The sequence below is a fragment of the Littorina saxatilis genome, linkage group LG3, assembly GCF_037325665.1.
Source record: "Littorina saxatilis isolate snail1 linkage group LG3, US_GU_Lsax_2.0, whole genome shotgun sequence".
Lineage (NCBI taxonomy): Eukaryota > Metazoa > Mollusca > Gastropoda > Littorinimorpha > Littorinidae > Littorina > Littorina saxatilis.
The window spans coordinates 33,552,698-33,574,616 of NC_090247.1; the positions used below are offsets into that span (position 1 = coordinate 33,552,698).

Below are 21,919 nucleotides of genomic sequence, written 5' to 3' on the forward strand. Positions count from 1 at the left end.
GTATGTATTCACATGGGTGTGCACAGACCTTTTTACCCCCCGCATTGAGCGGAGTTTTCTCCGCATTTTTTTTTTACTCCGCAACTCCGCAGCTCAAAGTGAGACTCCGCATTTCGAATTCCCCAACTCCGTTTTTAGCCAAGTACCAATCGTTCAGTGCATAAGCCTAACTTGAGTCGGTCGCAAACAATGGCTCAACTTTTCGCAGCGCGGTCTAACAATAGCTCCAATCAGATCTCTGCCCGCACGCTGCGGCTGGCATGTCAGTTTCGAATCAACTGCCAGCGGGCAGCTGGTACGTTGAACGCATTATCGTAGCCTCGTTTTCAAAATCTTTCTCTTTTTCAAAGATGGCGTCTTCAGGAAAGCGCGTTTGCGAGACGGACGACAGTGATGTTAAGAAAATACCAGCAAAACATGTAATGAAAAAAAAACCGTGCTTCTGCTGTCCATTCACAGAAATATAAAAAGAACTATCACGACAAATACCCTTGTCTACAAGCGTCAAGAAAGGGAGAATTGTTCGTCCACTGCTCCTTGTGCAAATGGGACTTTTCCTGCCAGCACGGTGGTCTGTTCGACTGCACTCACCACGTGCAGTCAGCATCCCATACACAGTTTGCCACTGAAAAGTGCCTATTACAAGTCCCTGTCAACTCAAGCTAGATCTGAAGAAAACTGATGAAAAAGTTATCTTCTCATCAAACACTTAACAGCAGTGAACCGTCGTGATATAACCTTCGTGGTTGAAAACGACGTAAAACACCAAATAAAGACAGAAAGAAAGAACAGCAGTGAATAAAGGTCAGAAAATACTTTTTTTTAATTTCTTACAGTTTGCACAGCAATATATTTACTCTGTGGTTTTATACATATATGTAAACTCCACTTTGAATCCCCAAAACTCCACATTCAGCATGGCCTTGCTCCACTTGCCTCATTTCAGGGTAAACAGGTCTGGTGTGCATGTGTGTGTGTGCAAGCGTATGAGCCTGTATGTACGGGAGACTTCTCAATATTGGTTATTGTAACAAAGTATAATGTACATTTTTTCATAGTTGCTTTTCTTGCAATTCATAATTAATGTATGGAGGGAAGTGTGTGAGATAGAGTTAGTAATTTAAGCAAAGCTGATTTGAATTTGTTGTCAGTGTATACGTGCTTCATATTTTATTCTTGGTCCAGTAGGCATGACCTTTTCAAGAATCTTTTAGATAATGTGCACAATAATGACGAAAAGATGACCTACATATACTGTGTGACCAACTGCCCATGTACAAGAGATGACTGCGTATAATGTCAAATTGGCTGTTGTTGCAGTCTTACATTGACTATAGGTATGAAGATGATTAACAAATTGTGTAACACTATGCAGGAAGCATTTGACACTTTGAGGAAAGAACTCCGAGAAGAGCTGACAGTGGAACAAGGGAAAGAACTGGAGGCAGCCTGTCAGAGAATGTCCATTGAGCGCCTGGAGTTACTGCTCCTGCAGCTGTTTGAGTGCATCATGCTGAGACTGTCAGAGCCCCATGACGGAGGCGATGATGCTCGGCCAGAAAATTTCAAGTGAGTGCATGGAGGCAGTGTAGCTATGGATCAGTAATCTTCCTGTGTCGTCTTGAGCTATGTAATAGCGCTGATGAGAATGGAGTGCTGTGTGTGCGTGCGTGTGTGTGTGTCGTGCATGCGTGCGTGCGTGCGTGCCTGTGTGTGTGTTTGTGTGTGTGTGTGTGTGTGTGTGTGGACCCGCACTCAAGCATATGTGCATCAGTGTACTATGCATGTGTGTGAAAGAAAATCATGTTGGTAGCTTAAGAAAGGATGACCCCTTATTTGACATGAGATCATTTTATCGAAATAGGTTACTAAAAACAAAAAATGTGTTGTTATATGCACTGTTTAGTCTGAAGGTCAGCTCTCAGTGGTTGTGAAGCCAGGATTTGCTGTGTTTCGTCTGGACAGTTCAGTGAAAATTGATTGTATTGAACAGAATTTAAGAGATTAACTTTTCTGTCCTATATACAGACTGCGTGACATGCTGACCAGCCATCTGGAGTACCCCCTGTACCACAAGGAGCCGGTAGAGGTGCAGTCCAGAATGCTGACTCCTGAAGACCTCACGGAGGGCGAGTCTGCCTTCCCTGACTCTCTGCGCTGTTGCCACGCTGCAGTTACCTGGCTGCTCTGTCACGCTCACCTGGCCAACAAACGGCACCAGACGCAGTTTTAAGCTGTGTTTTCAAGAAATAATGACTGGTTTTTCTTTTGCTTTCCATTTGTCAAATAGACACTCCAAACTCTGCGACGAAGATGGCAGTGCGCCGCACAGCTTTCAGGCCGCTATGGGGTGGGGTCTGGCAAGTCCTCTTTCTTGAGTGCCTTGTAGAGCGGGCAGGACTGCAGTAGTTGTTCCGTGGTTTTGTTGCCATTCCCACAGGGGCACTGCTTTGTGTTGCAGACTACAAGTATTTAGTACATGACTGTGTTTATTAGATTTTTGTTGTCAGCAGACGTTGTTTGGCAGTTGTGTGTGTATTGACTCCTTTAAAATGTCTGGAGTTAATTTTGAATTATGATCAGTTCAATGTTGATGACTTATTGTTGAACTTTTTGACATGGATCCAAGAAGCCGGTGCTGTGTCAGACTAGAATATGTGACATTTAGCTTATGCTTTGAGCTTTTTTGTATCCTTAATTTTGGCTTGAATCATTGTAGGTAAATTCTTTTATTTTTACGTGGTTAGGATTGATTGATAAAAGGGCGAGGTGTCTGCTTTTGTGATATTTTCTTCATAATCAAGGTTATTTAACTTTAGTGTTTAGCTCTTTGACATTTAGCTTATAAAGCATGTATTGGCAGCCATAGGTTGAAGGACAGTTTATCCATTGCTCACTTGTGATCATGTAGAAGTAATTAATTCGTAAACTTTCTTTGATTTTATGTGAGTATTATCAGAGCATTTGCATATTTCATTTTTATATTACTTAACATTTTGATGGTGGTTGATGTTCATATCTGCCTCTTTTTTTGGCGGCAGTGTAAATTATATAATTACCGGCTACTTCAGGCATGTTACAAATTATTGTCTTTTAATTCGTCATTTTGAATTGAACTTTTTTGATGACTTTGCGCATATCAATTAGGCAGTAGCTGTAGAGTTGTTATAGGGTTTGGCCATATGAATACGTACCTTTATGACAATGTTGTCCATATCAATCACATCCAGTTTTTATTGGGTAATTTTGGATTTTGACAGATCTTGTTTTCCTACCTAGATATACATGTACTGTCATTTTGCTTTTTCTATTTTACTTTTGCTTTCATTTTTTATTTACAAATGTCATGTTTTATATCTGCATCCTCATTCAGTAGAGTTACATTTCTATAAAGCACCTGATTAGGGTTAGGGTAGGGTTAATTTAAGGGAAGGGAAGAACATGTAGTATTTTTCTCTTCATGTACCATCTTAAATGTACTCAGAGGTTCACAGTTGTTTCTTTACTGTTGTACTGTTTGATTCGCTGTGCCTCTGCTATTCAGGCAACTGCATTCCATCTGTGGGAGTATCTCCTATAACAGATAGTCTCCTGGTTTAATTTGGGCAGAAGGGTTCAGTGTGGTTTGGGCCAATAGTTTGCAATGGTCTTGTGTCTTTGCATATTATTGGATGAGTTATTTAGAAATATAAAACTTTTGTTTGGCTGTATGATTGCAATGTTTACTTCTGTGCTGTGTCACGCCGATAGGCTTCATTGTGTTTATTTTTGCTGCTTTTGTTTTTATTATCAGATGGATTCTGCAAAAATGACCAACAAACACAATACATGCATGTATAGTGTATGTTTGGAGGGGGGGTTGCATTTTATCTTGAGCAAAATTATGAAGGGTCAGTCCGTCTTGAAAGGTGTCTTAATTACTATTGCTATGTCCATATGTTGATAAAGTTCTCAGTGGTCTTGGTCGTAATGTATTGTACAGCTTTCTGGTTGGTTTTGTGCATATTTCCTTTATTTGATTGAATTTATCCTTGTTTTGTTTTTTCTTACAGTTATTGGAGGCGGGAGGTTTTTCTCTCCAAGTTTTTAAAAAACTTTTTGTTGACCGCAGTACTCAGATCAGTCCTAGACAGGGTTACTAACTGTACAATACAGTAATTTTTCACCTTTGTCTTCATGATTTCTTACTGATTGACTGTTTAGTATATTGTTCACACCAATTATCAACAGCTAATGATATTCAGACTTGATGGCTATATGTTCTGGTGGATATTTTGCATGTACATGTACACGGTTTTAAAATTTAAGTTTGCTGTTTGTGTATTTATTGATGGAAGAGTCACACCAGTTTTGATGAGATTATTATGTTTGTATAACTGTAAGAATGCATATTCTCACAATGTGCACAGTCTGTTCGTAATGCTTTATGTCTACAACTTTTGATATATGTTTACACAAGTGTTCTTTTTATTGTGATATGTGTTGCCATATATAATACGCAATTGTTTTCTTGAAATGGTTAATGCATAACTGACAGTACATTTTAATATACAAAGATTAGTCACGAGCGTGTTTTTTCTTTCTTTTTAAAACAGATTTTAATGTTGTATGTTTGTTTAGTTTTGCAGAAAAGATGTACTTATATTTTTGTGCATAAATAATCAGGTTTAGGCTTCATTTCAATAGACCGTCTTGTAGGTAAACATACATGAATACTAATGTCTAATTTCATCTCAACAAATCCTGTTTGTACTGAGGGTGAACTTGGAAAGCTGTATGTGGTATGGTAATGACAGCAAGTGGATACAGTCTTTTTGCAAGAAGCTCTTGGTACTCAACAATATGGAGTAATGCAGTAGTTACAGTGTACTCTCCCTGTCTCTTCATTATTAATCCGTTCCGGTGAAGGAACGATGGATCACAAATAGGTGCACACATTATTGTTTGATCGAAGTGAGCATTCCTGGTCTCTATCCCTCTCTCTCTCGGATCTCTCTCACATTTGTTTGCTTGTTTTGTGAGGATATGATTCCATGAAACCAATGTATTTGGCCTTTTTTATTGTTCTCATACTTAGATGACCTCGTTGTTTGAACTTGTACTCCAGTACCGGATTATCAAGAACACACTATATAATTGTTATTCATATGTTTTTAATTTTTGTAAAGCTCTGAAATAAATGTGCACAGAATGCTGGATATTGCGCTTTATATATACTTCACTCTAGTTTTGTGCATAAGATGGAATCACTTGCCTGAATTCAGGGTTGATTGCTCAGATAAGTGGAGCATGAACACATTCAACTCCGTGAACCTCTGAGTTGAGGTTGTTGTAGGGAGGTTAACAGGGACAGCGGACTAGGAGGAGTAAATGTTAAACAATAAAAGATGACTCTTTGTGTTCCTTTTGCACATGGTTGATCAGAATATCTCTTTGTGGGATCTCTCCATCCTAATCTCCGTTCATGTATGGGACAATTTTGCGGCATGATGTTATTTTCTCCGGCTTTGGAGATTTATGAGCGCAAGGGCCCAGTAGTGAGTGCCATAATCCAGTATATGCATGAACTTCCCTAGTCCTTTGGGGGTGGGATGGGAGGGGGGGGGGGGGAGCAAATAAGAGTTAAACCATTTTTTGAGTCACTTGAGAAAAAGTGACTCTATGTAATCGGTCAGTGTTAGTCTGTCCGGCCGGCCGTCCGGCCGGCCGTCCGTAGACACCACCTTAACGTTGGACTTTTCTCGGAAACTATCAAAGCGATCGGGCTCATATTTTGTTTAGTCGTGACCTCCAATGACCTCTACACTTTAACGATGGTTTCGTTGACCTTTGACCTTTTTCAAGGTCACAGGTCAGCGTCAAAGGAAAAATTAGACATTTTATATCTTTGACAAAGTTCATCGGATGTGATTGAAACTTTGTAGGATTATTCTTTACATCAAAGTATTTACATCTGTAGCCTTTTACGAACGTTATCAGAAAAACAAGGGAGATAACTAGCCTTTTCTGTTCGGCAACACACAACTTAACGTTGGGCTTTTCTCGGAAACTATACAAGTGACCGGGCTCAAATTTTATGTGAACGTGACTCCCAGTGACCTCTACACTTTGACGTCTGCTTTGGTGACCTTTGACCTTTGGTGACCTTTGACCTTTTTCAAGGTCACAGGTATGCTTCAGGTATGCATTGTGTTGTGAATAGCAATTTCTTCCTGTCCATCTGATGCCTCATATAATATTCAGAACTGCGAAAGTGACTCGATCGAGCGTTTGCTCTTCTTGTTTTATTAGTTTCATGATCTGGTGTATGCTGATGACATTTTCTTTTTGTGAAATCAGTTAATTACAAGAACAGTTTTGTTTTTTACAGGTGGTGTGTGATTACTTTCCTGTATCTTAAACCTATTTTAAACCTATTGGCTGTAAAATGACACTTGAATTATGATCATGCCACATACCTGCGCAAGCTTTTGCTTTTGCCTGCACATGCTGTACAATTATTTTCTTTTGCAAATAAAGCTTTAGCAGTATACTCTCCTTGTCTTATGTTTTAACATTTAATTTTCTTCTAAATTGGGTACTCGATCAGAGACTGGGAATTTGTACTCCAAGGTGCGTGTGTTATGTGAGCATATCTTGCTTTTTTGAGTACATGTTGAAGCCTCACAGGGAGAAAGGGGGGGGGGGGGGTGCATCGTTAATGACCCCTTATGGCAGCATCTGAAGATATTCCTTTGTAACAGAATGTCATTAAATTGAACTCTTGAGTATCTCTTGAAATAGAGGCAGTCAAATCAGACGTGAGTTTTGGCTAATGTAATGGCTGAACGCAAAGGTTTGCAAAACTATCACAGAAAAATACAACAGCTATAGCTCTCCAAAACGTGGACAATATCTACTGAGCTACTATGACAGGGGGAACTACTGTGTCTGCCTAGTACACCTTGATAAACAGGAATGTCCACTTGCCAGCATACAATGTGTTCATCCCTGTGTGACATACAGAATTTTGGTGCCAGGCTGGCAATGGACTGTGCTGGTTTAACCTTCGCCGGTGGTCGTGGGTCCGTGTGGACCCAGAAGGGTGTTTAATTGCAAATATCTCTTAAACTAGTTGGAATTTTTTTAATGAGCTTTTAAGAATGCCTCAGGCACCTAAAAAGCTCTTATGTATCGATTGGACATTGGATTTCCCTTCTTTGAGCCATGCATACCTGTCAAGTACTTTTGGCCTCTGACCATAGTAAATGGCTTAAGAAACCATAGTTGGGGATCAAAAACCATAGTTATAATGCGTGGATGTGGTTAAACGCACAAATTCAACTTCTCACGCATACACACTCAAAACCAATCAGATTGTTTTTTGCAAAATAAAAGTAAAACATAAATTCCTTTCTACACAAACTGCTCTTATTTACCACTACATGTAATACATTTACACTGCACTCTTGTTCGTTCATTTTTTTCTCTCACTTGTCACTTGTGTTCTTTGTTGTATTCATCTGTGCAAATCTTTGCTTTGTCAATCATGCTGCCAGTCACCTTAAAATCATGGCAGCATGCATCAGAGTTAATTTTGACCTGCAAGAAGGCAGTCAGTGTGTCAGCTCCCAGACTACTTCTTGCTTCAGTGTGAATTTTTCTCACCATGGAGAAAACTCTCTCACTGTCAGCATTGCTGTGCATGTGGGGCAGGCAGAGGACTGGGGGCATCACCTTGCCCAGCAATGGAAACCTTGTGTCTCCAAAGGGGGTTTTCTTCGTCAGGATGTCCACCCACAGGATGGCCCATGTGACGTCAGAGGCCTACAAAACTTCATATTTGGGCGTTTCCGGTTGACCGAAACTTCAAAGGAACTACAAAACACACGTCATGTGTTTGATTGCATGTGTGTGCTGTTCAATCGTCAAGACATTTTTACACAGATCTCGACAGTCATTGTTCACCTCGACCGCTATCGCGGTCTCGAAGAACAATGACTGTCTCGACTCTCTGTGTAAAATGTCATATTTTGGTCAAAAACGCAAATAACGTATAATGTCCTAAAATTTCAGCGAGAAGTAATTAAAAAAAAACAAGTCGCGTAAGGCGAAAATACAATATTTAGTCAAGTAGCTGTCGAACTCACAGAATGAAACTGAACGCAATGCCATTTTTCAGCAAGACCGTATACTCGTAGCATCGTCAGTCCACCGCTCATGGCAAAGGCAGTGAAATTGACAAGAAGAGCGGGGTAGTAGTTGCGCTAAGAAGGATAGCACGCTTTTCTGTACCTCTCTTTGTTTTAACTTTCTGAGCGTGTTTTTAATCCAAACATATCATATCTATATGTTTTTGGAATCAGGAACCGACAAGGAATAAGATGAAAGTGTTTTTAAATTGATTTCGACAATTTAATTTTGATAATAATTTTTATATATTTAATTTTCAGAGCTTGTTTTTAATCCGAATATAACATATTTATATGTTTTTGGAATCAGCAAATGATGGAGAATAAGATAAACGTAAATTTGGATCGTTTTATACATTTTTATTTTTTTTTACAATTTTCAGATTTTTAATGACCAAAGTCATTAATTAATTTTTAAGCCACCAAGCTGAAATGCAATACCGAAGTCCGGGCTTCGTCGAAGATTACTTGACCAAAATTTCAACCAATTTGGTTGAAAAATGAGGGCGTGACAGGGCCGCCTCAACTTTCACGAAAAGCCGGATATGACGTCATCAAAGACATTTATCAAAAAAATGAAAAAAACGTTCGGGGATTTCATACCCAGGAACTCTCATGTCAAATTTCATAAAGATCGGTCCAGTAGTTTAGTCTGAATCGCTCTACACACACACACACACACACACACAGACACACACACACACACACGCACATACACCACGACCCTCGTTTCGATTCCCCCTCGATGTTAAAATATTTAGTCAAAACTTGACTAAATATAAAAAGGGTTATATTTAGACTACAAACATCGTGGGGCCATGCGGACCCATGTTTCTCAAAGAAGGAAATGAGAAGCATGGGTCCGCACGGCCCCACGATGACTTACGTGTGTAGTTGATAACCCGGTTAAAGTGACACAATGAACGCTCCCTCCCCCCCCCCTTTTTTTACATTTAGTCAAGTTTTGACTAAATGATTTAACATAGAGGGGAATCGAGACGAGGGTTGTGGTGTATGTGTGTCTGTGTCTGTCTGTGCGTGTGTGTGTGTAGAGCGATTCAGACTAAACTACTGGACCGATCTTTATGAAATTATACATGAGAGTTCCTGGGAATGATATCCCCGGACGTTTTTTTCATTTTTTCGATAAATGTCTTTCATGACGTCATATCCGGCTTTTTGTAAAAGTTGAGGCGGCACTGTCACACCCTCATTTTTCAATCAAATCGTGATTAAAATTTTGGCCAAGCAATCTTCGACGAAGGCCGGACTTCGGTACAGTGTATTGCATTTCATCTTGGTGGCTTAAAAATTAATTAATGACTTTGGACATTAAAAATCTGAAAATTGTAAAAAAACCATTTTTTTTAAAAAACGATCTAAATTTACGTTCATCTTATTTTTCATCATTTCCTGATTCCAAAAACATATAAATATGTTATATTTGGATTAAAAACAAGCTCTGAAAATTAAAAATATAAAAATTATGATCAAAATTAAATTTTCGAAATCAATTTAAAAACACTTTCATCTTATTCCTTGTCGGTTCCTGATTCCAAAAAGATATAGATATGATATGTTTGGATTAAAAACACGCTCAGAAAGTTAAAACGAAGAGAGGTACAGAAAAGCGTGCTATCCTTTTCAGCGCAACTACTACCCCGCTCTTCTTGTCAATTTCACTGCCTTTGCCACATGCGGTGGACTGACGATGCTACGAGTATACGGTCTTGCTGAAAAATTGCAGTCCGTTCAGTTTCATTCTGTGAGTTCGACAGCTTGACTAAATGTTGTATTTTCACCTTACGCGACTTGTTTATTTTAATGACACCTGTTATATGATATTCTGCTGTTAAGACCTTGCTTTTTCAGATTTTTTGTTTCTGTTTCTTCCCCCCGCGGGTTATAACCTTGAACGGTTGAAAACGACGTTAAACACCAAATAAAGAAAGAAAGAACAATCACACACAAAGGGTTCATTCAGACTTCTCACAAACAATACCTCCTACATTCACCGCTGGGTCCCCACAAAACAGCACAGAAATGGCCGTGAAGAGAAAATTCTCTCTGTTGTACACTTGTACTCAATGAGAGAACTGTCTGACTCTACCGGCCACTGACTGTAAAGAAAGGGAAACCATTACTTCGCAGTCTGCTGACAAGTGCCGGTAATTGTGTGTGTTCGTTGTTCTGAAGCCAGTGTGACTGATATTGGGATCAGTTGATTGAAAGTCAGCAGAAAGGTCGTCTATACTTGGCTGGCGTTGTTAGGGACTCTTGTAGTTTCTGTATTTCCTTCTTTGACTGTTTTTTTCGTTTTTCCGACGTTATTGTCAAAAGGAAGAACAAATCTGACGTTGAATGACATACAGAAGAAGTCACTTTTTGAAGGTTTCCATATATGTTTTTAAAGCTAAAGCTTTGAAACTTGATGAAGATATGGCCTTTTTTTTGAAAATCACACATTCTATAAGTTGACTAACTGCAAGTTGTTTTTGGTGGTCATTATCACCTGGGTGTAATATAGCTACGGAAAATAAAAACAACCCACACCTGACTAAATTGTACTTTTCTTGCATGTGTTTGAAGCTGGGATTTTCAAACCGGCCAACCTTTCATAATCTACATTTATTTGGAAATTCTAAGTTTGCTTAATCTCTGTCAGATTCCTTTTTAGGTCCCTGTTCCGGGAAAAAAAACCTAGTGCTATACAACAGATAGTGTGTGTGTGTTTGTGCATGCGTGCGTGCGTGTGTGTGGCTGCGTGTGTGTGTGTGTGTGTGTGTGTCTTAAAAAAAAAAGAAATCACACCCTGACGACTGGGGAGAGGAGTCGGTCGATGATATAGCTCTTATAGGTGTTTTTTTCTTCTCAGTCCCGGCTCTTGAGTTCGTAGGGGAAGGGCTCCTAATATGGACCGGCTCCTAATATGGACCACCTCCAGTTCTGACAAACTAACGGCGCTAGAGCGCTCAAAACAATTTCATTCGCTGTATTCATCCTCTCTGGATAACTTGCACACGTCAAAACAGTTGCAGAAACACAAACCTCAAAACCGTTAGGCTTTTCTATTTTGTTCACTTTTGGCAGCATTCACTCTAAATTTGCCGCCTAAAACGGACTCGTTTCTGTCCACAGCCAAAGATTTTATCTCACAAAACTTGCTTTATATGACAGCTAAGACCGTATTTGTTACATTTTAGCAGTGTTGACCCCGAGTTTCTACTGCAAACAAAACATAATAGCAAAATATCAAAGTATGTGTGAGTCCCCCAATATGGACCACCTTCAACAAATCGAAGAAAATAAAAGCTAAAGGCTATTTTAATTAATTCATTAAGAAGCTTGCTGAAAATAACCTATAACTAGCCCTCGAGATTTCAAAAAAATATAACATATAGTCTTCTTTTCGTGGAAGTTGATAATTTCACTTATTTTCACTATGTTTTTGATAAGCTTCTTTAGTTTCCTGGTGTGCTTTAAATAATGCTCTCATCAACCCAAAACAGATACATCTTAAGCATATTTTAATTAGTCTGACCTGCACACTAAGTTGTATCATGTTATTTTGAAGTATAGGGGGCTTTGAAGTATAAAACTGCTTTCTTCTCTGCCCAGATTATAGGTAGTAGAACATGCAAAGAACTTTTTCAAAATTTCAATTCTCTGCTTGGAAAACAGACGGTTTCCAGCCTCCCCACCACCCATGACCCCAAGGACCTGCCAACTGTATTTTCTGACTACTTCACTGAGAAGATCGAAACCATCAGAAATAGCTTTCCTCCACCAGTGGCTTCGCCTCCGGCTTCACAATTCTCTGGTTCTTTGTTGGATAGCTTCACTCCTGTATCTGAGCAGTTTGTTTTGAAGATTTTGAAGAACACAGTGCCAAAGTCTTGTGAGCTAGACCCCATCCCCACCAACTTGTTTTATGAAAACCTTGACCTTTTTCTTCCCATCATAACCAACATAATCAACTCTTCTCTCACTTCTGGCACTGTGCCAATGGACTTGAAAACTGCAGTAGTTAAACCTTTGATCAAGAAACCATCTCTGGATAAAAATCAGTTGAAAAACTATAGGCCTGTTTCCAACTTGCCATTCATTTCTAAAATTCTGGAAAAAGTAGTGCTTAGTCAGCTTCTCTCCCACCTTGAAACCAACAACCTCTGCAACCCTCTTCAGTCAGCGTATAGGGCTGGCCACAGCACCGAGACTGTTTTGCTTCGTGTTGTGAATGACATTCTTTCTGCTCTGGATAATGATGACCTATCAGTTCTGCTTCTCTTGGATAACTCAGCTGCGTTCGATACGATCGATCACTCTGTTCTGCTCTCTCGTCTCGAATCTGTTTTTGGCATTCACTCTACCGCTCTTCACTGGTTTAGTTCATATCTACAGGGCCGTAGTCAGTATGTGTCTGTCAATAATCTCTCATCTCCTCCATCTCCTCTCTGTTTCGGCGTTCCCCAGGGATCAGTTCTAGGCCCAGTTTTATTTGTACTATACACCACTCCTCTCTCTGCCGTCATCAAGCAACACGCAGTCAATCACTACCTCTTTGCAGACGACACACAACTCCAACAAGCATGCAAGCCTACAGAAATCCAAGCGGTGACGCACACTCTCCAAAACTGCACTTCAGATATTAAATCATGGATGACAAACAATATGCTCAAGTTAAATGATGACAAGACTGAATTTCTTCTTTTCTTTGGAGCTTCCTCTTCGACCACTTCCCTTCCAGCCTCCATCACAGTAGGTTCTAGTGACATTTCTCTCTCTGATAGTGCTAGGAATCTTGGGTTCATCATGGACTCCCACCTCTCAATGAAACAACACATCAAAAAAGTCTGTCAGACATGTTACTTTGAGATCAGAAGAATAGGTTCCATAAGAAAATTTCTCACTGTTGATGCCACTAAAACTCTCGTTACATCCTGCATTCTGTCCAGATTAGATTACTGCAACTCCCTTCTCATAGGCTGCCCTGACTCCACTCTCCAACCCTCGCAAAAAGTACAACACTCTGCTGCACGTCTCATTTTCAGAGCACAGCATCGACAACCCTGCACTCCTCTCATGAAAGAACTTCACTGGCTTCCTGTATCTGAACGTATTAGGTATAAAGCTGCCTGCTTCTGCTACAATATCATCTCTGAATCGGCACCTGCCTATCTTTCTGAACTGGTCTCTCTCTACACTCCCTCTCGCACCCTTCGTTCTTCTGATGATGCTCGACTTCTCTGTCAAGGTCGCTTTAAACGCAAGGCTCATGGCTTCCGCACGTTTTCGTATTATGGACCTCAGTTATGGAATTCACTCCCCTTTCAATTACGTCACTCTCCATCCATTTCATCTTTTAAGTCCAATTTGAAAACTCACTTGTTCCAACAACACTACGGATAGTTCCTTAGAATAGAGTCTGGGGATGTGAGATGTGCATGATGTGTTGTTTGAATCTGACAGTGATTGTATGATTTTTGTATACATGTATTGTTGTCACGCGCTTTGAACTTCTGATAAGGCGCTTTATAAATGCCCGTTATTATTATTATTATTTTTACAGCGATTCGTGAAGGCCTCTCCACTGGTCCATATTAGGCGCCCAGGCTCCTAATATGGACCATTTGTGATTTTTTCTGTATTTAATTTTTTGTTAATGTCTATCAAAGCTATTTTACTCTAATTAGGCCTAACGGTTAACCTAAGAGAGCAGGACTACCAAACACAAAATGAAACTTCTTCGCAAGAAAACAAGCTAGTTATCAGCATGAAACAAAAAGCGGTCCATATTAGGAGCCCTTCCCCTAGTTGTTCAGTTTAACGGAGCAATAGCGGTGATACTACTGAAGAGTCATCAGACCGAACGTGAGTGTCAGCAAAACTCGTAAAGTCTGGAGCCTGACCAACAGGGGTGGAAAAGTCAATGGAGGTTTCGTTGTTTAGAGTGTCGTTTTCGTCATTCGCTTCAACGCTGTTGGTGACGTCATTGTTGGGCTGGTGGTTTAACGACGGTATGACGACTGTATCGATTTCATGCTTTTGTTTTTTACCTGGAATTCATTGGAGACCTATGGCAGAGAACACAGGTACAGGTGTCGACACGCACGTATACTACGCACACACACACGTACACACACACAAACACAAACACATACACGCACACACAAACACACAGACAGACAGACTCAAACACATACACACACACACACAAACACATATACATACATATATACACACACACAACACACACATACACAAACACAATCACAAACAGACACACACACACACACACAAACATATATATACACACATATATACACACACACACACACACTTGCATGCGAAGCAAATTTTGCAGGTTTTTCACTAAAATGCTGCATCGATTGTTGAAAGAAAATCAACAGCAAACAAACGAACGCATGTTTACAATGGCTGCATGTTTGCCGCTGTCACATGGAGCTTCGATTCATTGATTGCCTTTTAAAAAATCATGTTAAAGAACTCATGCAGTACAAATGGAAACGTGGGGTATTTTCTTCTCCTTAAATTCAGCAGGCCAGTTTTTTTCCTCCACAAAACGCCGATGATCGTCTGTCTCAACACGACCACCCTGACAGCTTGTCTGCCATTATTTTTAAACGGCGATATATCAACCACCTTAATTTGAACCATTTTTGTTTTGTTATAGAAGTCTCTCGATTAACCACGTACTGCATACATGTACAGAGCCATCGGAGAGAGTGAGCACATAATACAATGCAAGTTTTATGTCCAACGACTTGTCGAACAATAAAAACGTATACATTGAACTAGCGAACAGTAACTTCAACCTAATCTCGTTAAATTTCTCAACAACCTGGCGCCGGTTTCACGTCCTGGAGATCATGTTTCTCTTTCAGCATTTCTAAGACATGACTGTGACTAGATGAGCGCAAAATTGGACGAACCTCTTAGCATAGATAAGCTTGTGTATGATTGACGGAGAGTGTTCGCCCAAACAACGGGCCCCCGACAATACTACAGTGACCCCTCCTCCACTCCCTCCATCAAACTCCATCCACCTCCACCGTCTCCCCCCCCCCCCCTCTGTTTAAGAATCACCCCCCTTTTTTAAGGCTTTGCTTTTTAATGTTTTCTGTTCACCTTTGTAAGTTTACATCAATTTCCAGACTTCCTCCTTTGTATTATAAGACCTGATATCTCAGATTTTTTGAGGCCTTTAACAGGGGGAAGGGGGGAGGGGGGTCTTACTGTATCTGGCAAATCGAGTATCAAACACACAGAGGTTGGGGATTGTTTGGCCAGGTGAAAAGGACGGGTCCTTCAGATCAATATAATAACATAACAATGATAATGGAGCAGTATCGTGTTGGGTTTCCTGCAACACAGGCACACGGGGTTTGTTATTCTCTCTTTGAGATAGATAATGAAATTATAGTACAGCGCAACCTAACTGAGATAATTGAACCAAACTATGTTGCTGATGTCTAACGCAAATAATTTCCTTTACCAGCGTTGCCAACACGACATTGTGAGAATGACTGCCGTGTCTACATTCAGTCAAGTTTAGATAAATACGTTTCTTTGATGACAAAATATCTAGCTTTTCACAAAAGTTGTGACCGCACTAGGGCAACCGCATTTTTCAATCAAATTGATGGAAATTTCGCAAAAACCATCTTTGACCGGTTGCATTTCAGCTTGGAAGCTTAAAAAATGTTATTCATTGGTTCATTAAAATCAAAAACATTCTTATCAAAATTGAAATGTAAGTAACATATTTAAAAGTTATTGCAGTGTACATGTATTAATTTTCAAAGATGATTTCGTGAATCCCAAACGTTTAGATGTGTCATGTTTAAATGTGCTCAAATGTAAAGAAAATCTGTACTTAGATTAAAGAAAATATGTCCTCATGCTTCGCGGAGACCAGCGTGACACGTCTCGGTCGTCTCGGTCTTCGGGTTTTCGCTAGCCAAGTCTCACTTGGATCGTTTGATGCATGATCACGGATTTTCAGTGTTGATCATTTTGTTTCAGGCAGACGGATTAAGTAAAAGTTTTAACTTGACTTGGTTTTTGTTGGTATCAGTTCTTCTTGTAGAAACAGACGTTAAACGTTCGCTAACTTGTCTGCTTTGTATGTCTTGTTGGGCCACTTCAAAGGTTTGTAAGCCGAATGTGTAAATGGCGGCGACGGTTTTGTCTTTTGTTTGAACAGAACATTCCATTTATAACCATTTTGGAGTTTTGATTGTTGTGTTTTGGAACCTTTGCAACGTATGTGTTTCACATTTGTGCCTGTTCGTCTGCTTTCCTTCTCAATACGGTACAGATCTTTATTCGTGAAACACCTTAATCGCCCTCATGCGTGTCAACAACATTTTAAAAAGTCATCGTCGTCGTGGTCATCATCATCAGCAGCAGCAGTGACAGCAGCTGCATCGTCGTCGTCTTTATCATCATCATCATCATCGTCATCATCGTCATCATCATCATCATCATCATCATCATCATCATCATCATCATCATCATCATCATCATCGTCGTCGTCATCGTCGTCATCATAATCCTCCTCCGCCTCCTCATCATCGTCGTCATCATCGTCGTCGTGGTTGTCGTCGTCATTATATCCATCGCCACCACTACCAGCACAACGATAAAATTATCAGCGAAAACTCCACCATCAAGAAGAACAGAAAATATGTTCAACCGCCTGTTCCACGCAACTGGCCCTGAGAGTTTTCTCACGCCAACTATCAAAATTATAAAATCAATTTTTGTGTTCATGCCATTGTGCGTTGCCACTGCTGATATATGGCCCAAGAATAATTAAGCGTATCGATTATGTACAACATCAACGGTTTCATGTTTCGGGTTGTTGCGCTGTTGGAGACGAATGGCATCACATGTGTTTTCAGTAAAGCGACAGACCCTTCCTTCTCATTGTACTGTGAAAGTATTTGTATCAGAAGAAGCAGAAGGAAGAAGAGGAGGAAGAAGAGGAGGACTGACACGTCGACAGAGAATCAACTTCGAAATCCCCCCCCCCCCCCCTAAAAAAAAAAAACCTAAAAAAAACTTTAAAAAAAAAATGATTTTTAAAAATTAGAAGAAGAAAGAAAAAGACGAATCCAACATTTGGAATAAACACACATAGATGCTTGTCGCCTCAACCATTCAAGCAAAACATGTATGTGTGCTTGCTGGGTGCTCGTTTGTTTGGAGAACATAAAACGACGTTTGATAGGATGCTTCAGTTATAAGAAGGAATGGCAAGATTGGCGTAAAGTTGGTATCTTTCCATGTGTTTTTCTTCTTATGCTCTTCAACCTATAGTCAGGTCTTGAAAAATCCAAATACTGTGCATGTAAATACACGGTAGAAACAAAGAGAGATCGCTAAGGCAAAAAAAAAATAGTCTGTTTACGGTAACCCGACCGACCCTATTTTTTTCGCGCGACCCTAGACTTTTTTTTTGGCATTTGGGAATAAAAAAAAAAAATTTAAAAACAATAACATAAAAATATGGTTTTTTGAAGAAGAAAAATCCCGACCTACCGACTCTATTTTTTTGGCCTATGTTACCGTAAACAGACCTATTTTTTGGGGGCCTAAATAGGATTACGTGTGGGTGCTCTTTGTGGCTGAAGAACACAAATATAGGCTATGTTTGGAATGGTTCGGTTAAAATGTGTGTGCCCTTGAAACCAGTCAATACTTGAAGAAACCAAACAAAGACATGAAACTGTTCACACAAAAGTAGTGGCAAAAGGAGATCTTGAGATTCGATAGTTGTCGAAATGGCATGCTATAAAACTGAGACAGAGCTGATAAGAGGGTCAGCCATTAGCTGAAAGTCTGAGAACGAAACCAGTCCTTCGCAAGGGAATCAAACAAGAGATGAAACTATTTACACAAAAGAAGTAGTTAAAAAGATATCGTTAGGTTTGATAATTGTCACAATCACATGCTATAAAACAAAGACATGGGTGATAAGCGGGGCATTCTGAACACAAAACCAATCAATACTTTCAAGACATCAAACAATGACATTCAACTATTTACAAAAAAGTAGTAAGAAAAACAGATCTTGAGATTTGATATCAGAAGCAAATGCTATAAAACTAAGACTACAGACGATAAGGGGGTCTGTCTGAAATTCTGAGAACTAAACGAGTCAAACCAAAAAATGGAAACTTTTCACAGAAAAGTAGTTGAAAAAATACATCTTTAGACAATTGTCACAATCACATTCTATAAAATTAAGACAGAATTGTTACAGAGGTCAGTCTGAAAGTCTGAGAATAATACAGTGACCGATGGGACTTTTTTTCCAATCTCACAGGATCATGGCGTCGCAGGATCTGACAGGCACAGAACATTGGATAGACACACACTAGAAGAATCAAAGGCGACACAACAAAAAGTGCAAATATGGAGCCTTATGAGAGAGAGAGAGAGAGAGAGAGAGAGAGAGAGAGAGAGAGAGAGAGAGACAGAGACAGAGAGACAGAGACAGAGACAGAGACAGAGAGACAGAGAGAGACAGAGAGAGACAGACAGACAGACAGACAGGAAGGCAGACAGACATAGACAGACTGAGAGAGGGGTGGGGAGGGGGGAGGGTGGGGGCATCTGTGACAAGTTTTTTGTTCGACCGCATTTAACAAAACGTACTTAATGTAACAACGATTTCTTCAATAAATTTGGCCCGGACTGACCAAAGAAAAAAGACGACATTCAAGCATTCATTGGTCAATGTGACAAGTCTTAGTTCTTAAGTAATTCAAAGTTGGATTCATGTAGATCGGATTATTAATTACTTTCAGTTAGAAAGATTGAGTTTAATCGTTTTATTTCTGCGAGTTCAAATGCAATGAGAAGGCAACAAGTTCAGGCGAAGGGGACATAAACGAATGCAAAATAATATTAAGAACTACCACAGTTAAAAAATAATTTACCGATCTTCATCGGTCACTAGCTGAGCTCGCTCGCTCGGAAAAGATGACATTTTGAACGGCCCGAGAGTTTCCCTTCCAGCGGTAGCACAGGGAAAGGCAAAGGCTGTGCTAGAATGGGCCATGAACCGCAGGCAGGCAGTCTGTAGAATGACAGTGATTCACGCGGGATCGGGATCGTCAAAACACTTCCAGTGGCAGTCGCGGCGTGAGTGATCGCAACCACACGACACTGAATACTTTCTCTGCTGCAGGCCTTTAGGCAGTCCCAGCCTGGGCGAACGAATAGTGGACTGAAGTGACTTTCTAAGACTATCATATTTCGTCTGTGTGTTCTGGACATTTGGAGTATTTGATTGTATTCGAAGGAAAAGGTAGGCTATCCGATACACTTTTTTGTGTGTGGAAAGGCTAATTCCTGCTGCTCCCAAAAGTGAGTACGATATATTGTTATACTTGATGAGTGTTTTGATGAGTGTGTTTTTATAATGTTCTTGAAGCATTTTGTTGTTGAAATGATACTTACGTAGGCTTAGGCAATGATTTCTGGTAAAGCTGGGTGGACTATTATCTGAAAGAAATATTTGTTTGTGGTTACGTTTTGTTGTTATGTTTTTTATTCGTTCGGTGTTCGTGTGTGCGGTGTGCGTGTGTGTGTGTGCAGTGTGTGTGTGTGTGTGTGTGTGCGTTTGTGTGTGTGTGTGTGTGTGTGTGATTGCGTGGTTGTGTGTTAGTGTGTGTGCTTGTGTGTGTGTGTGTGTGTGTGTGTGTTTGAGAGCGGAGAGTGATACACACACACACACACACACACACACACACACACACATATATATATATATATAAACACACACACACACGAGTGAATGAATCATATAAGTCAATCATGGCCAGTCAGTCGGTCAGTGTGAAAAAAGTTTGGTTACAATGGAAGTGAAATGTCAATAAGTCCTCTGTCTTACAGATTACAAGTCGACCGTATAACCATAACAGTAAGAATGAAAATCATAACCACGCTTCATCTGTGGCCTAGCTTGACGAATCGCAAACCTGCACAAAGTCATGCGAGTCCAAATTGATTTGACAGACATAGAGACTTGCTATGGGTTTTTGTACTACGTAAACGATAAAGGGACCAATAGCTCACTTCAGCTACTGCTCCGAGCAAGAGAGAGAGAGAGAGAGAGAGAGAGAGAGAGAGAGAGAGAGAGAGAGAGAGAGAGAGAGAGAGAGATAGATAGAGAGAGAGAGAGAGAGAGAGAGAGAGAGAGAGAGAGAGAGAGAGAGAGAGAGAGAGAGAGAGAGAGAGAGAGAGATCAAATCAAATCCAATTTTATTTTTCGAAGCATTTTGTGGCATTAGCAATACAACGAGCTTTTTTTTAACCAGCCCTCGACCAGAGAGGGGACTAATCTAATCACATATTTACAAGGACATTCACGTAGAAAAAAAGGTAGAAAAAAACCCAACATATGAATATTTACACATTACATATTATACACAATATTAAGCATCGTTAATGTAACGTAGTGAAAACAATGCTAAATATACATGAATGAGTAAATGTGTTATTAAAACTTTGAGTGTTTTTGTGTGGATATAATGAACTAGATGAATACCCGCTTCGCCGGGTAGCCGGCTTCGCCGGGAAGAAGTAGAGCCGAATACCCGGCTTCGCCGGGTGAGTGGCGCACCGTACGCCGGCTTCGCCGGGTGAGTGGCGCACCGTACGCGATTGACGCCACACGAAGGAAAACTTCTAAAAATAGTAACGGGAATATGGATTGAGCGTTGTGGACAGTGACCTTCTAAAAATAGTAACGGGAATATGGATTGACGCCACACGAAGGAAGGGAGATAAACGCAAAACACTGGAGAAGATAAGGAAGAGTTACTGGGAATGGATCTGGGAAGATGAACAGAAAAACCAAACTCGGTTCAGCGCTGCGCGCTGAGAGCACGCGTTGAAAATTCTCATCGACCAGGTTGTGTCCGGGGTCCACCTGAATATGCCCACCAAATTTGAAACAGATCCATCAAGAACTTTGGCCGTGCATCGTGAACACACACACACACACACACACACACACACACACACAGACAGCTAGACACACGTCGTATATATATATATACTAGATGAATACCCGCTTCGCCGGGTACGGCTTCGCCGGGAAGAAGTCGAGCCGAATACCGGCTGCGCCGGCCGGGGACCCGGCTTTGGGTGTACGCCGGCTTTGCCGGCGCACCGCACGAAGGAAGGGAGATAAACGCGCAAAACACTGGAGAAGAGTAAAAATAATATAACGGGAATATGGATTGAGCGTTGTCGACAGTGACCTTCTAAAAATAGAAACGGGAATATGGATTGACGCCACACGAAGGAAGGGAGATAAACGCTGAAAACACTGGAGAAGATAAGGAAGAGTTACTGGGAATGGATCCAGAGAAAAACCAAAATCGGTTCAGCGCTGCGCGCTGAGAGCACGTGTTGAAATATCTCATCGACCAGGTTATGTCCGGGGTGTCCCTGAATATGCCCACCATATTTGAAACAGATCCATCGAGAACCTTGGGCGTGCATCGCGAACACACAGACACACACACAGACACAAGTCGTATATATATATATATATACTAGATGATTACCCGCTTCGCCGGGTACCGGCTTCACCAGGAAGAAGTAGAGCCGAATACCAGGCTGCGCCTGGGACCCGGCATTGCCACACGGAGGAAGGGAGATAATCGCGGCTAGAGGAATACCCGGCTTCGCCGAGGTGAATCGCG

The 21,919-nt window shown here is 40.6% G+C and overlaps 1 protein-coding gene across 1 annotated transcript in view; it reads left to right on the forward strand.

Annotated features, from left to right (window-relative positions):
- Positions 1-6,535, forward strand: part of LOC138962192 (E3 ubiquitin-protein ligase rnf213-alpha-like) — a 106,590-nt gene extending 100,055 nt beyond the window's left edge. Inside the window, exons 81-82 of the mRNA XM_070333922.1 lie at positions 1,376-1,569; positions 2,029-6,535. Coding sequence (XP_070190023.1) covers positions 1,376-1,569; positions 2,029-2,233 — 399 coding nt within the window. The 3' untranslated portion in view covers positions 2,234-6,535. The remainder of the gene's footprint in view (positions 1-1,375; positions 1,570-2,028) is intronic.
- Positions 6,536-21,919: the final 15,384 nt, after the last annotated feature.